Below are 14,996 nucleotides of genomic sequence, written 5' to 3'. Positions count from 1 at the left end.
GTGTGTGCGCGTCTCGGTCACACCGCCGCGTGGTGCTTCTGCTGATGGATCCTCAGGTTCTGCTTCCCGGCGAACCTCTTCCCGCAGTGCTGGCAGGCGAAGGGCCGCTCCCCGGTGTGCACGCTCTGGTGCGTCTTCAGGTGCCCCGACTGCGTGAAGCGCTTGCCGCACTGGGCGCAGCTGTACGGGCGCTCGCCCGTGTGCACGCGCACGTGTGTCTCCAGGCTGCGGGACGAGGTGAAGCACTTCCCGCAGTAGCTGCAGACGAAGCGCCTGCCGTCCCTGCAGAACCGGCTCAGCTCCAGCGGGTCCAGCCGGGGCCTCGGGTCGGACGGCGCCGAGCGGTGAGGGAGGCCCTGATCGGTCCACGAGGAGCAGAGGTCAAGGTTTGTGTCGTAGGGGAAGCTGCCGCTCCGTCTCAGCTCGGAGCCAAACAGGAAGGGCCGCCCCTCGGACGGAGCCTCGCAGTCCGACTCGGAGGCCAAGTCGATCGCCGCGTCCGAGGCGCACGCAGAGCCCGGTGCACTGTGGGTCCACCGGCGCCCTGGGACGTCGCTGCTCCGGTCCCACAGCATCAGGGCGACCTCCGCCGAGTGCACCGTCAGGCCGCAGGCTCCTCCGTCATCTGTGTCCTGCAGCCGTTCCTCGGTTCCTTCACACACAACAACAGTGACCAGAGGCGTCGCCCCCTGGTGGTCACTACAGAGACGTCCTTCTCATGGACGTCTCTGGTAACAGAGCTGCTTTCCACAGATTTTTGTATTTCCTGTTGGTTTGTGTATCTATGTATGACAGAGACAAATTCCATGTATGTGCAAACACACACGGCCAATAAAAGCCGACTCGGATTCCGATTTCCAGACGAAGAACAACTTTGAAACAAGACTTAAAAACAAGAGGTTTCAAACAACGTGATCAAACCGTCAGAGGTCAAAGGTCCTTAATATGTCTAAAATAATCATCATTATTTAAAGGGGGGGCTCGAGCTGGGAGTTTCCCCTCTCGATGAGGAGGGACGGCGACTCGGCCGCTCTCACCGTCTGCGTTGAGCAGCAGCTCGTCCGAGGCCTCGTGGTCGCTCGCCTCCTCTTTGGCCGCCTCCTCCTTTATCAAAACTACATTCTGGTCCTCGGGCTCCTCGGGCTCCTCGGTGGCTCCGGAGGGAGAATCCTGGAAGCAGAGAAGACTCATCGGCTCTGAACCAACTCTCACGGACCTTTATTTATATTCCATCACAATGTCACCACTAAACAACATTCTCTCCCCAAACCCTTGAAATCAGAAATAAACACTGAACGTTTATACGCTCATGAAAAAGCAATAAACAATCTACCACATTTTTATAAGATTAACCCAAAGAACCAAGTCTGAGTCTCCTTTGTGTCTCTCTGTGGTCACAGCGAGTCTCCTCCTTGTTGGTGTGGTCTGTTTGAGGGACACCAGGGGACCATCCGGTCCTCCTTCCTTGGACACAGACGATGTTACTTAGGTTAGAACGGTTGAAGCGCAGAGGAAGACGTTTGAGAGGACCGACCTCTTTGGCTGCAGGGGTCAACTCAGGCGTGACCTCCAGCCTGGGGGCTCTTCCACCTCTTTGGAGGTTCACGTTCATGCGTTCGGCCCCCCCTGGTGACCAACACAACATAGATCTGCGATTACAGACATCCACCAGTACGCGTGTTTTTATACAGATGAACCGACTTTTATCTACTAAAACGTTGGCGGGAAATGTCAGGAACTCGGTTCTGTAAAGTAACCATTTAAAAACACTTCTACTTTTTGGTGACGTGGCGGCCGCTGAATTTCGCGTCTCGGTGCGTTTCCTTCCAATTAAATATCACTTCTTCGATTCGGCGCGTGCGCGTGAAGCGGGAAACGTGGATCACCGACAACAAACAGCTGTTCAGCCTGCGCGCGGTAACGGGCGGCCGCGTGAACAGGTTGGCACCGGCTGAAGTTTGGGGAGTTTACCGGGGGGGTCGGGGGGGGAGGGTGTAGCAGGAGGATACCGGCCGAACGTATGCAACAAACTCCTCAGCACGACGGGACACCGGCTGTCACTCACCGGGAGGGAGACCCCCGCGGCCCGGGGCCGACGGGCCGGCGCTCCGCCGGTGGCCCCGGGCCGCGGCGCCCTCCATCAGCTCCAGCTTCCGGCGCAGCGCCGCGTTGTCCGCGGTGCTGCGGCGGAGCTCCACCCGCAGCACCGCGTAGCTGTCCTCCACCAGCTCGCAGATCTCAGACACCGCCGCGCTGGTCAGCGCCTCCATGATGGACGTCAGCTGGGCGTGAAACGCCTTGTAGCCCGTCATGTCGGGACGGCGGGACCCGGAACACCGGGGGGGGGGGGGCTGCGTGCTCCCGGTACACCGGTGGTGAGTGACCGGTGGATGTGGGGGGGAGGATGGATGGATGCTCCGGTTAATCGGTTTTGATTGTTGTTATATCGGTTGTCTCCTCCTCTGAAGTGGGTTTAACGGAACAACTTCCGCAATGCCACTTTCAAAATAAAAGCTCAGAAAGAATCACTAGATGATGCATTCGCGTGAACTTGTAAAATCCATATCTCCTAAATAAAATAATAAAAACAAGTACAGATAATGTAAAGTTGTTGCATGATGATACTGACAATATCAGTGATGACTACACAAAATCCTAGATGAACGATTATACTCTCCGGTTTTTGCCAAATACCATATTAACTAGATAAAATTGCAATGCTAAATGTGTGGATATAAATCTGTTACATTGTTGTTGTAAACAATATGATGACTTTAATGTATTTGAACATGTTAAACAGAGCAGGGACCCAGTAGGTGGCATATCTTTAGGAAGACATTTAAAGGAGAGTAGAGTGTAAGCGTGTGTGTATACAGTGGGTACGGAAAGTATTCACACCCAGGTTTTCTTTTTTAATAAATTTGCAAAAATTTCTACATTTGTTTTTTTCTGTCAAGATGGGGGGCTGCGTGTATTTTTTTTTCTGAATGAACGTTGAGCTCATTTTCTACTGGTAGAACTTACCACAGTACGTGAACGCAGCACGAGGTCGGTTTCTACGGCAACGCCTGACAACAGAGAGGAAGATGGTTTACAGTAAGTTTAAAAACATCCTTCCTCTGCTTTTGTACTCTTAACGTTAATGATACGTGTCACTTTACGAATTGCTAAATAATATTAGTTGAAGTGGTTGTTCTTCGCTGTGATGTGTTTTAACCGTTTAACCGTGTTACTAAAATACGTAATCTTTAGCGCCACTGCGTCAAGCTAACCTAGCCTAGCTAACGTTAGCTTACGCGTAGCATGCTAACGTTATAACGGTAAAGCGAATGTGACTCTCAACATTTTGGTCAACTGTCAATCATGTCCATAATTTGAAAGTTAGTTAGCATATGATTTGTGTCGTATGTGATTTTAAGCGTGTGATTTAACATATCTATCTACATTTATATATGAAAGATAACATATCTATCTACATTTATATATGTGCAGTTTTTTCTGGATAAATGTGATTTAACACCTCAGGACCTTAAATAAACACGGAGGATTTTTGGCAAAAGGAAAATGAATGTCAGTAATAGAAACATACTGATGCTAGAAACAGGGAGACCCGTCTGATGTCTTCATGCGTATTAAGCATGTCCATTACTGTTATTATTGAGTTATTACTTCCCATCCAGTCACAGAGGACCTGGTCCGCAAGCGGGCCGAGCACAACGAGGGCCAGATCTTCTCCCTGGAGGAGGTTTCTCTGCACCAGCAGGACATCGAGAGGATGGAGCACATCGACAGGTGGTGCAGAGACCTGAGGATCCTCTACCTGCAGAGCAACCTCATCCCCAGGATCGGTGAGCGGCCCGACCGCACGCACTCATTCATCACACGTATTTGTTCAATATCTCAACATGTCATTCGTTCATGCAGAGAACGTCGGGCGCCTGAAGAAGCTGCAGTATTTGAACCTGGCCTTGAACAACATTGAAGTCATTGAAAACCTTGAAGGTGGGTGTGTTTGGGTGTAATTATTATCTTCAGTATTCATGTGGAGGATTCCCAGCAGTGGTGCACCTGCAACTATTCAGTCTGGAGCGTTCAGTGAATACAAGTAAACACACACTGAATGTCTGAGGAAAAGGTTTTTTCAGATGCAGGATTTTAAAGAAGCCAAAAACTCCCTTGAAAATAAAATATTGTTTTATAAACTGAATAAAAGATGAGTCAGACATCAAAGGGCTCAACAATAATCAACACTCTCTATTGAATGAGGAAGAGATTGTGTCAATAATGAGATTATGTCCTCCACTTACTCACGGGTCAAGGAAACACCGGTGAGTAGATCTCCAGTGATGTCATCACACACATCACACATGAACAGATGACATGTTCTTTGATGTGATGTCATCAGCAGCAAGGTGTCACACCTGAGATAACAACTTCAAAGCTGCTTCACTTATCAGAGCACTCGTCTTCATCGGATTGACTAATCGATTAAAGGCTGCAGCGCTTTGTTGTGTGTGTGTGTGTGTGTGTGTGTGTTTGTGTGTGCGTGTGTGTGTGTGTGTGTGCGTGCTCCCTGCCTGCAGGCTGCGAGAGCCTGCAGAAACTGGACCTGACGGTGAACTTCGTGGGCCGCCTGAGCAGCGTGGAGTCTCTGCAGCACAACGTGCACCTCACAGAGCTCTTCCTCACCGGGAACCCCTGCTCTCAGTTTGAGGGCTACCGGCAGTACGTGGTGGCCGCGCTGCCCCGACTGCAGGTAGCTTCCAACCGGCTTCCAACCGGCTTCCAACCGGCTTCCAACCGGCAGAAATAAAAGCGTAATTGTCCTTTGAATAAATGAGCGTGTGGAAAGTATGAATGAGTGAGATCCGTCCTCAGTGGCTGGACGGGACGGAGATCAGCCGGTCGGAGCGGCTTCGGGCCTCCCAGCGGCTGGAGGAGGTGAGGAGGCGAGTGTGGGAGCAGGAGGAGGAGCACCTGAGGAGGAGAGCCGGGGAGAAGGAGGAGGAGAGGAGGAAGAAAGGAGGCTGCTGGTACATAGCATCTCTAATGCAGTTAGCCTAAAAGTAACCTGTTTAGCTAACGATATTTTATGATAAAAGTCATTTCTAATAATCTATGTGCTTTATGGAAGTGCTCTATGAATATGAAACAAACGCCATTACAAGAACAACTAACATATTTGAGCTTTAGGACTTTAAGTCTTGCTGCTTGGTGTAAATTTAGCATTTATTTGAATATATTCAACTGCCCCATAAGGGCGTTAAAATAACCCCAAGCGACCTGTTGAAGATGTTCCCAGCTCAAAGTGACCGATAGTTCCATGTGTCTGTAGGCCAGCGCCTGAGGAGAACCGGGAGGCCAACAAGGAGGAGAACCAGGAAGAGAAGGAGGACAACCGGGAGGAGAACCAGGAAGAGAAGAAGAACCGGAAGGCGGAGGAGAACCCAGCGCCCAATGACCCGGAGGAGGAGGAGCGGTTGGAGAAGGAGTTCTGGCACACGCCGTGCGCATTCACGCCCGAGTCCCGGCTGGAGACGCACCGCCACCTGGAGGAGAAGAAGAAGGCCAAGGAGAGGTAGGTGCTCACCGTCATCAGTGAGGTCAAAGGTCATTTGTACACACACGCCAGAGCCACCTGAACAAATACAATGAAATAACATTTAATAGTCTTTAATAGATACAAAACACCTTCTTCCTTAAAAAGAAACGCCTCAGATACAACTAATAAGATACAGTTGAAGTGGAGTTTTGCAGTTTCCCCTCTTGGCCTCCAGATGTCCCTACAACACCGGCCATTGGCCAGTGTCCTCTGTCCACGCCGACTCATCAAAGCCAATCGGCTCTCAGGAACTCTTGATGCTCACTGATGGTTATCGATGAACGAGACCCATAATCTACTAAATGAACATCATCTGTATTGAAGAAGACTTAAACTAGAGACTGAGACCATAAACTCATGTTTACAACGTTTACTGAGGGAATAAATCCAGAGAGAAGTAGAGTCATTTCCTCATAGACGTCTATGGGAGCAGAGGAGTCGCCCCCTGCTGGTCACTACAGAGAAGTAGAGTCATTTCCTCATAGACGTCTATGGGAGCAGAGGAGTCGCCCCCTGCTGGTCACTACAGAGAAGTAGAGTCATTTCCTCATAGACGTCTATGGGAGCAGAGGAGTCGCCCCCTGCTGGTCACTACAGAGAAGTAGAGTCATTTCCTCATAGACGTCTATGGGAGCAGAGGAGTCGCCCCCTGCTGGTCACTACAGAGAAGTAGAGTCATTTCCTCATAGACGTCCATGGGAGCAGAGGAGTCGCCCCCTGCTGGTCACTACAGAGAAGTAGAGTCATTTCCTCATAGACGTCTATGGGAGCAGAGGAGTCGCCCCCTGCTGGTCACTACAGAGAAGTAGAGTCATTTCCTCATAGACGTCTATGGGAGCAGAGGAGTCGCCCCCTGCTGGTCACTACAGAGAAGTAGAGTCATTTCCTCATAGACGTCTATGGGAGCAGAGGAGTCGCCCCCTGCTGGTCACCACACTAACAGGAAAGAGACAAAGAAGAGGCAACAAGAACACTGCTGTCCTCATTCGAGGGTGTCACAGCGTGAACATGAATAGTGAAGACCCAGGACGTTCAGTCCGGGTTCATCCGTGGGGTTAATGAGGAGCTCCAGCTCAGAACAAACCGTCCTGTGAGCAGAGGAGACGTAAGTCGGCTCAGCTGGAAGACGCCAACCATCCCAAATCTTTCAGTACGCCACCGCAGATGGAGCGTGTTTCCTAAAGACAGAGGGTCCCCAGGAGAAACCTCGCAGGAGGGTTAGGAGCTTCTTCCAAACCTTGAACCCATGAAGAGACTCTTCGGTTTCACTGTGGTCACTTTCAAAATGAAGCAAAACATTTCCAACGGTTGGATTCCGGTCTTACGAAGAGTTACTTGGAGTGCCCCTCTGGATTTAGAGCCCCGCCTCCTCAGCTGACGCAACGCAGATAAAGGACCACACGAATAAACGCGTGGGACAGGAAGTCTCCTCCGGGTCGGTCCAAGTGGGGCCTGTGATGACTTCTTTGCTACGGCAACCGGGTGCTGATTGACAGGTCTCTACCAGAGACGTATACGGCGTCTCTACGTCCTTCTCAGTCCAGATGAGGTCACTTCCTGTTCACTGGAGGCAAATAAAACAACATGGCGACTTCAGCAAACCAATTAGTGACGTCATCAGTTCTACGTCCACTCAGTTAATGATGGACAGAAGAGACAATCCATGAATCATTTCACCACTAATCTACAGTGACGTTCTACCTTTCCACAGCTGCACTTTAACTTGGTGGACTCAAAGGTGATGGTTGTCCTCTGTCTCACCTCAACACACACACACAGTCTCCACCTGTGTTGCACAAAATGAAACCCCCGCAAAATTACCTCAAACCATCAGCCAAATGGAGGCAATTCCATTGGGTGGAATTGGACCCCGATCGACGTCGTTACGAGACCATTAAATCCAGCTGAAGGAGATCGCCTTCCTCGCTTCTGGGGTTCAGTCTGTGCGGGTCACCGGTGTGAAGACGTTCCTCCTCTTGATGTTTCTAAGATGCAGATGATGGACAGCGCTCCAGAGGCTGCTGTGTGTGTCCAGCTGAACAGACCTAATCATGATTTAATTTAATTTGTTGGGTAATCACAAAGACACCTCAGATAAAACCACACGGTCGCAATAAACCTTGAATTGTCCTCGAACAAATTGGACAGAAACGTCTCATGGGGAAATTAAAAATCTTTTGATGAACCGGAGGTGATTCTGTCGATGGTTCCTTTGGGAACAAATACTGCTCTGTCGGCATGAAACGTCTTTGGGATTCATCCCGGCGTAATCGACCTACTGAACTGGGCTCCACCTCTGCTCACCAGGGGTCCTTCTGCTCCGACCAAAACGTCAGCACATCGTCACCCAAAAGCATCCCCTGCTTCATGGTCTGTTAGAGAACTGTCAATCAGCGTGTAGCCCCGCCCTGAAGCGTCCCCCGCTTTATGGTTTGACTCACAAGGGACCAAAATTCACTAAATGAACATCATGCTGAAGAAGACTTGAAACTAGAGACTGAGACCATAAACTCATGTTTACAATGTTTACTGAGGGAATAAATCAAGAGAGAAGTAGAGTCATTTCCTCATAGACGTCTATGGGAGCAGAGGAGTCGCCCTCTGCTGGTCACTACAGAGAAGTAGAGTCATTTCCTCATAGACGTCTATGGGAGCAGAGGAGTCGCCCCCTGCTGGTCACTACAGAGAAGTAGAGTCATTTCCTCATAGACGTCTATGGGAGCAGAGGAGTCGCCCTCTGCTGGTCACTACAGAGAAGTAGAGTCATTTCCTCATAGACGTCTATGGGAGCAGAGGAGTCGCCCCCTGCTGGTCACTACAGAGAAGTAGAGTCATTTCCTCATAGACGTCTATGGGAGCAGAGGAGTCGCCCCCTGCTGGTCACTACAGAGAAGTAGAGCCATTTCCTCATAGACGTCTATGGGAGCAGAGGAGTCGCCCCCTGCTGGTCACTACAGAGAAGTAGAGTCATTTCCTCATAGACGTCTATGGGAGCAGAGGAGTCGCCCCCTGCTGGTCACTACAGAGAAGTAGAGTCATTTCCTCATAGACGTCTATGGGAGCAGAGGAGTCGCCCCCTGCTGGTCACTACAGAGAAGTAGAGCCATTTCCTCATAGACGTCTATGGGAGCAGAGGAGTCGCCCCCTGCTGGTCACTACAGAAGATGCAGCTTTTAACTCTCGACGCTTTGGCTTCACTTAAAGAACTGGAGGTTCCCTCCTGATACAAACACATGATCCTTGATAGCAAACGCTATTAGAACCCAGACATCTTCATACAGCAAAGGGAACAAGAGCAGGAGTCCCGTATGATTACGACCTGAGAAATAAAAGGTCACATTATCTGAAGCACTTCTTGTGTTTGTGTGTAAAACCTTTGACTACATTATGTGCAGCGTCTCTTTATGGAAGCTTCTGGAGTAGAAGAGTCTCTTCTCTTCACCCCAAAGACCTCAGAACTCACACACACACACACACACACACGCACACACGCACACACACGCACACGCACGCATGCACGCACGCACTGCAGTGCGTCCTCCATGCCTCTCTGTTTCCCTGCAGGCAGACGGAGAAGAAGCCGGCGTCCCTCCCGAGGACGCTGATCACCGCTGATGGACGAGTCCTGAACACCAACGAGCCAAAGTAAAGGTTCTCTAAGAGTTAAAGGTTAAAGGTCAAATGAGGCAAGAGGACGGGATGTTGTGGGGTTCAAAGAGCGGAGGTCGTTTCCCCCACTGATGACCTTCAGGTTGGCGGAGCCTGAAATTACTCCATTGACCTCCAACTGTACTTCTACACTGTGGCACTAGTACCTTTATTGTATTTACACTACTTGTACTGTGAGTATGTTTGCACTGTGGTATTAGTACCTCTACTGTAACCGAGTATATTACATGTGGTATTAGTACCTTTACAGCAGTAAGTAGTACCTGCTGTGATTGACTGTAACTGGAATCGACCAATCAGATCGTCAGCAGCAGAAAGCCACGTAATTGTTCTCATTCTGTCTCAGCAGCAAAAACACGTCCAATCAGATTCTCCCATTTAGTTTATTGGTGAAACAATAATAACAAGACTAATAGGGGGGAGGTCAGTTTCCTCCATAACTGTGACGTGTTTCCGCTGAAGCCTCGACCCCCCCCACGCAGCGAGCGGCGCTCTGTGATTGGCTGTGGTGACGCAGCTCCGCCTCTCTTACAGGCTGGACTTCTGTCTCTCTGAGGATGAAGAACATAACTCCATCGTGTTGACCCTGGAGGTCTACAGGTACGGAACCACGAGCTCACGATGCCCCAATGCTGTTGAAAAGAACTCAAGTCCATCAGGTCCTCTGGATCCTTCAGCTGTCTTCACCTCAGACGCTCCTGTACAGAATCTCTGGATTTCTTCCTCATCCCTTTGCCCCCCCCCACCCCTCCCCACAGACACATGGACACCTCCCTGATGGACGTGGATGTCCAGCCAACCTACGCCAGAGTCAAAGTCAAAGGAAAGGTAGGCGGAGGGGGTCCTAAAGCAGGGGTGTCAAACATACGGGGTCCAGAGCGGACCACTGGATGACTGCTCAGTGTAAAAATGACAGAAAGATATCAATTGCATTTCTATAAAAGTCCACTGGGGGTCGCTCTCTGTGAGCATGCGTCAGACCATGCGTTGATACCCCTGTGCCCAAGCATCATGTGTACATCCTAGATGAGTATATGTACATACCAGATGTACATATGTACATACCAGATGAGTATATGTACATACTAGATGAGTATATGTACATACTAGATGAGTATATGTACATCCTAGATGAGTATATGTGCATACTAGATGAGTATATGTGCATACTAGATGAGTATATGTACATACTAGATGAGTATATGTGCATACTAGATGAGTATATGTGCATACTAGATGAGTATATGTGCATACTAGATGAGTATATGTACATACTAGATGAGTATATGTGCATACTAGATGAGTATATGTACATACCAGACGTACATATGTACATACTGGATAATATAGAGATGGAGTTCGCTGCTGAGCGTGTGATGGATGAAGAGTCCAATTTAGATCAAAATAAAAGGCTGAGTCATCAAATTGTTTTTTTACACCTTCTGCCGAGTCATTTCCCGGCTGCGATCTGTCCGATGTGCAGCAGCGTGAGACCCTCTTTAATGTTTCATAGTGATGGTGAACCTGGACGGGATCAGATGACCTGTTTCCTGATGAAGAGTAAAGACACAAGTTGGTGTTCTGTTTGCTGTCAGCTGTTCACTTCCCGCTCTGCTGGAGTTCAGCTGGAGTCCCGCTGAGCTTTATTGGGAACGGAGTCTCAGTCCGGCATGTTGTCGTGACCGCAGAAAGCGAGGAAGTCTCTGAGGAGCCAGAGTTTGTCCCTTCTGGGCTCCTGTAGAAACCTGGATTTGTGCAGCTCACATTCACAAGACTTCACCAAGAAGAGTAAAATGAAACCCCCGTTAACGGAGAGTCTCTCAAACGTTCCCTTTGGGTGGTGTTGCACAGAATATTGCATCATACAGAAAAAAGTAATCAGAAGAATCCTCACGTGTTAATCTCGTCACTGTAATCCCAACGGTGTAATCTTTTTGTGGTTGTTTCTCCCCGGGGTCCCGCATGGCTCCCCTTCAGGGCCCCTGGCGGGTTTATGGAGGGTTGTTTTGCGCCGCGTGTTAGCCTGATTGGACGGGTGGCGTGATTTACGCAGCGATGCATCAACTCGGCTCATTAAGATTACTAAATATGAAGCCGTGTCAGCAGTCATCTGTATATCAAGTCTCATCGCTGTGGTAACAGCCGACGGAGCTCCTCCTCCTCCTCCCGCTGGTACCACGGTTTTCCCCTCAGACTCTTTAAACGCTTTTTTGCACACGTGGACCCTGTTTTTGCTCCGGTGATGGATGGCCACGCTTCTATTCTGGTCTCTTCTGGAACGCGTGTCTATAAAAAGAACCTGCTGATGATTAAAGTCATTTGACACGCCAGATCAGCGCATTAATCCTGCTAATTAAAGTTGTGAATAATCTCCTCTGCAGATATTTCAGGTGGTCCTGCCGGCCGAAGTGAAGCCCGACAGCTCGACGGCTCGGAGGTCCCAAACCACGGGACACCTGGTCCTCAGCATGCCGAGGGTAGGTACGGTCACACAGCTCATGAAGGCCTCCGAGTGACCGAGCTCCAGCTGAAGGGTTGAGAGCCGCTCTCAGACTCTGAAGACACGTCTCCTCCTGTGATGTTTCTCTTCAGGCTTCAGGCGAAATCAAAGTGGCGAAGAGCGTCCCCCGCCAGACGCCACGCAGCAGCATCTCGCCCGGGCGCCGCAGCAGGTAACGATAATCAGCCGATGGCACAGAGGTGCTCGTAACGTTGGACAGGAAGGACGCGTCACCAACCCCCACTGATGTCACACAAGTCTCTGGTCTCACATGGTGCCTCTTGGACTTCATCCTACTCTCTTTGTATCATTATCACAAGATCTGACAATGTGAGCAAGTCATGTAGTGTCCCAGTGAGGGCTCTGGTCCCAGTGAGGGCTCTGGTCCCAGTGAGGGCTCTGGTCCCAGTGTGGGCTCTGGTCCCAGTGAGGGCTCTGGTCCCAGTGTGGGCTCTGGTCCCAGTGAGGGCTCTGGTCCCAGTGTGGGCTCTGGTCCCAGTGAGGGCTCTGGTCCCAGTGAGGGCTCTGGTTCCAGTGAGGGCTCTGGTCCCAGTGTGGGCTCTGGTCCCAGTGAGGGCTCTGGTCCCAGTGAGGGCTCTGGTCCCAGTGTGGGCTCTGGTCCCAGTGAGGGCTCTGGTCCCAGTGAGGGCTCTGGTCCCAGTGTGGGCTCTGGTCCCAGTGAGGGCTCTGGTCCCAGTGTGGGCTCTGGTCCCAGTGTGGGCTCTGGTCCCAGTGAGGGCTCTGGTTCCAGTGAGGGCTCTGGTCCCAGTGTGGGCTCTGGTCCCAGTGAGGGCTCTGGTCCCAGTGAGGGCTCTGGTCCCAGTAAGGGCTCTGGTCCCAGTGTGGGCTCTGGTTCCAGTGAGGGCTCTGGTCCCAGTGTGGGCTCTGGTCCCAGTGAGGGCTCTGGTTCCAGTGTGGGCTCTGGTCCCAGTGAGGGCTCTGGTCCCAGTGAGGGCTCTGGTCCCAGTGTGGGCTCTGGTCCCAGTGTGGGCTCTGGTTCCAGTGAGGGCTCTGGTTCCAGTGGGGGCTCTGGTCCCAGTGTGGGCTCTGGTCCCAGTGAGGGCTCTGGTCCCAGTGAGGGCTCTGGTCCCAGTGTGGGCTCTGGTTCCAGTAAGGGGTGTACGGGGGAGTTCCGCCTTATTGCTACAGAAGCAGAAAAGATCACTGAGTGTTCAGTGTATTTACCACAGATTGATGGATTCTCAGGACACAGACATTCGTGGTCCTCAGATGATGTCCCCTAAAAGCTGTGGGGAGGCTCTGACTTTTCATCAGATCATGCAGACCATCAAACATCATCTGAATGAAGTCACGAGGGGTTTATAAAAGTCAGGGTCAACTGTGTCTAAAGGGAGTGAGCTCGCCGTTCCTCTGAGCTGCTGCAGGTTTTTAAATGGTCTTTAGGTAGAGACGACTCTTCAGATCATGATGCGCTGATGAAAACACGCCTTACGTTATATATTTGAATGTTCCACACCGTCCCCCTATACGTGTCCTTTTTTTCCTCTTTGAAGGATTTTAAATAAAATAATAAATCCCTGAGAAACCTTAAGAATAAGAGTGATAAATAAAATCAAACGTTTTCTTAACACAAGCAGACGTTTAAAATGTAGAAGCTGTTATAGTTTAATGATAATGCTGCTTTACTGAAGTGTTCCTGGCTCTCATGCTGTGTGACGTCCCCCATCTGTAGAGAGTGGAATAAAACATCTCCTCATGACAGAGGGGGACCACCATCAGGTCTGCCCCCCTCTTCCCCTGGTCCCAGAGGGGCGCCACCTTCAGAGCCCCCAGGGCCTCCTGGTCTTTGAGGTTCTCCGCTGTGGAGGGAAATCTTTCTGTCCTGCCCGTTACCCCGGAGACCGTTCTGCAGAGGGATCAAAGAACCGCCCAGAAGATGTGACTTTACAGTCAAAGGAACATCTGTCTTTTGGACTGCAGTACTTTGCACCTTAAGGTCCACTGAAGAGATGGAAAGGTGTGTTAGAAGGTAGAACGCTAACGCGTCGGCACCAACACACCTGTAATTAAAGGGAACATTTAAGTCACTAGTTTAGTTTGTTGCTGTAATTTGATGAATCAGCTGATCATTGATTAATGATAGATTGACGGATTAAGAGCGGCAGCAACAGTTAAAAAGCAGCTCGATGTCTCCGGAGCAGCTTTACGTCTACGTGGTCACATGACCAACCAGGAAGTTCAGGGTCTCCGGGAACATCTCAACCTGCTGACTTCTTGTGGGTGAATCACAGCTGTAAATGATGTAAAGTCACATGTCTAACCCCAGAATCCCCAGAGATGATTGTAAAGTCGTTCTCGGCTCATCGGGCCGTGTGGTTAAACATCAGGTATTGATTTATAGGCAAACGGACTGAGGTTGATGCGCTCAGATCCATATTTGGTTTAATGGGTCCAGACGGTTCTTCTACCCTAGAAACACCAACATGTCTCCATCACGTCCATCCAGGGATTCCACAAAAGACACCTTTTCCGTCCCTCTGGGACATCAAGCACACTTGGACCTCCCCTCCGCGAGGTCACCTGGGAGGAGTCATGTGATATGACATTCCTCACGCATCGGCCGACCTCACTGCACACGTTTAAAGCGGCGACGTCAGCGTCGTCTGACTAAACTCCGCCTCCGGGTCCCACGCTGATGAGACGATCAGGGTGTCCTGCTGGGAGGCAGATGGGTTCATGCAGCTCCGGTCCTGATGGTGTTCTGACCCTGCTTCTGATTGGCTGTCAGGGAATCGTTACGTTACATGTCATTTAGCTTCAGTCATACAAGAAGACGCCTCTAACTGGAGTCTCTCCCCCGTGTCCGAACAGAACAGAACCCCAGAGGCTGGAGGCGGAGCCCAGCAGGCACACGCACATCGACCTCGCCAACATCGTGCGCCGCCACAGCGCCCAAGAAGGCCCGCTGGAAGCGCCCCGTATGGATCCGCCCACCGCCGGCGGTCACAGCGGCTTCTCCGAGGGGTTCGTGGACGACCCCGACGTCCCGCCCCTGGTGTAGACTGTGAGGCAAGAGGACACGTCTGTCCTCTCAGGTTCTTCCACCACGTAGGAGTTCAAGGTAGAAGAAGGCCGACTCTCTGTAGGCCGCCGTCCCGCAGACGTCCAACCCTGTGAGGAAAAAGAGGCGTATTGATACGTTCTGTTTACTGTCACAGCTCAATGAAACCAACACAATAACAATAAATGTCTTTCTATCCCAAA

General features: G+C 50.7%; 2 protein-coding genes across 2 annotated transcripts in view; one reads left to right on the top strand and one right to left on the bottom strand.

The window, feature by feature from the left end:
* LOC120816366 (uncharacterized) overlaps positions 1-2,312 on the bottom strand; it is an 11,583-nt gene extending 9,271 nt beyond the window's left edge. Inside the window, exons 1-4 of the mRNA XM_078098925.1 lie at positions 2,066-2,312; positions 1,535-1,626; positions 1,038-1,170; positions 19-652 (exon numbers count right to left, since the gene is read on the bottom strand). Coding sequence (XP_077955051.1) covers positions 19-652; positions 1,038-1,170; positions 1,535-1,626; positions 2,066-2,312 — 1,106 coding nt within the window. The remainder of the gene's footprint in view (positions 1-18; positions 653-1,037; positions 1,171-1,534; positions 1,627-2,065) is intronic.
* dnaaf11 (dynein axonemal assembly factor 11) lies at positions 1,885-14,996 on the top strand. The gene is made up of 13 exons (XM_040170831.2): positions 1,885-2,375; positions 3,018-3,096; positions 3,681-3,848; positions 3,925-4,002; positions 4,584-4,756; positions 4,879-5,033; positions 5,336-5,578; positions 9,167-9,247; positions 9,806-9,871; positions 10,030-10,099; positions 11,653-11,748; positions 11,864-11,943; positions 14,604-14,996. Exons 2-13 carry the CDS (start codon positions 3,087-3,089, stop codon positions 14,791-14,793), a joined length of 1,410 nt encoding a protein of 469 aa, XP_040026765.2. The 5' UTR covers positions 1,885-2,375; positions 3,018-3,086; the 3' UTR covers positions 14,794-14,996.

Source organism: Gasterosteus aculeatus, chromosome 3 (genome assembly GCF_964276395.1).
Source record: "Gasterosteus aculeatus chromosome 3, fGasAcu3.hap1.1, whole genome shotgun sequence".
NCBI classification, from domain to species: Eukaryota; Metazoa; Chordata; class Actinopteri; order Perciformes; family Gasterosteidae; genus Gasterosteus; species Gasterosteus aculeatus.
The sequence above is the reverse complement of the archived record's forward strand: the minus strand, read 5'-3'. Positions and strand labels throughout refer to the sequence as shown.

Excerpts from the sequence above, each read along its gene's own strand:
- dnaaf11 (XM_040170831.2), top strand. Across the intron at positions 4,757-4,878 it reads CCGCGCTGCCCCGACTGCAG|TGGCTGGACGGGACGGAGAT; the intron begins GTAGCTTCCAAC and ends ATCCGTCCTCAG. Across the intron at positions 9,872-10,029 it reads TTGACCCTGGAGGTCTACAG|ACACATGGACACCTCCCTGA; the intron begins GTACGGAACCAC and ends CCCTCCCCACAG.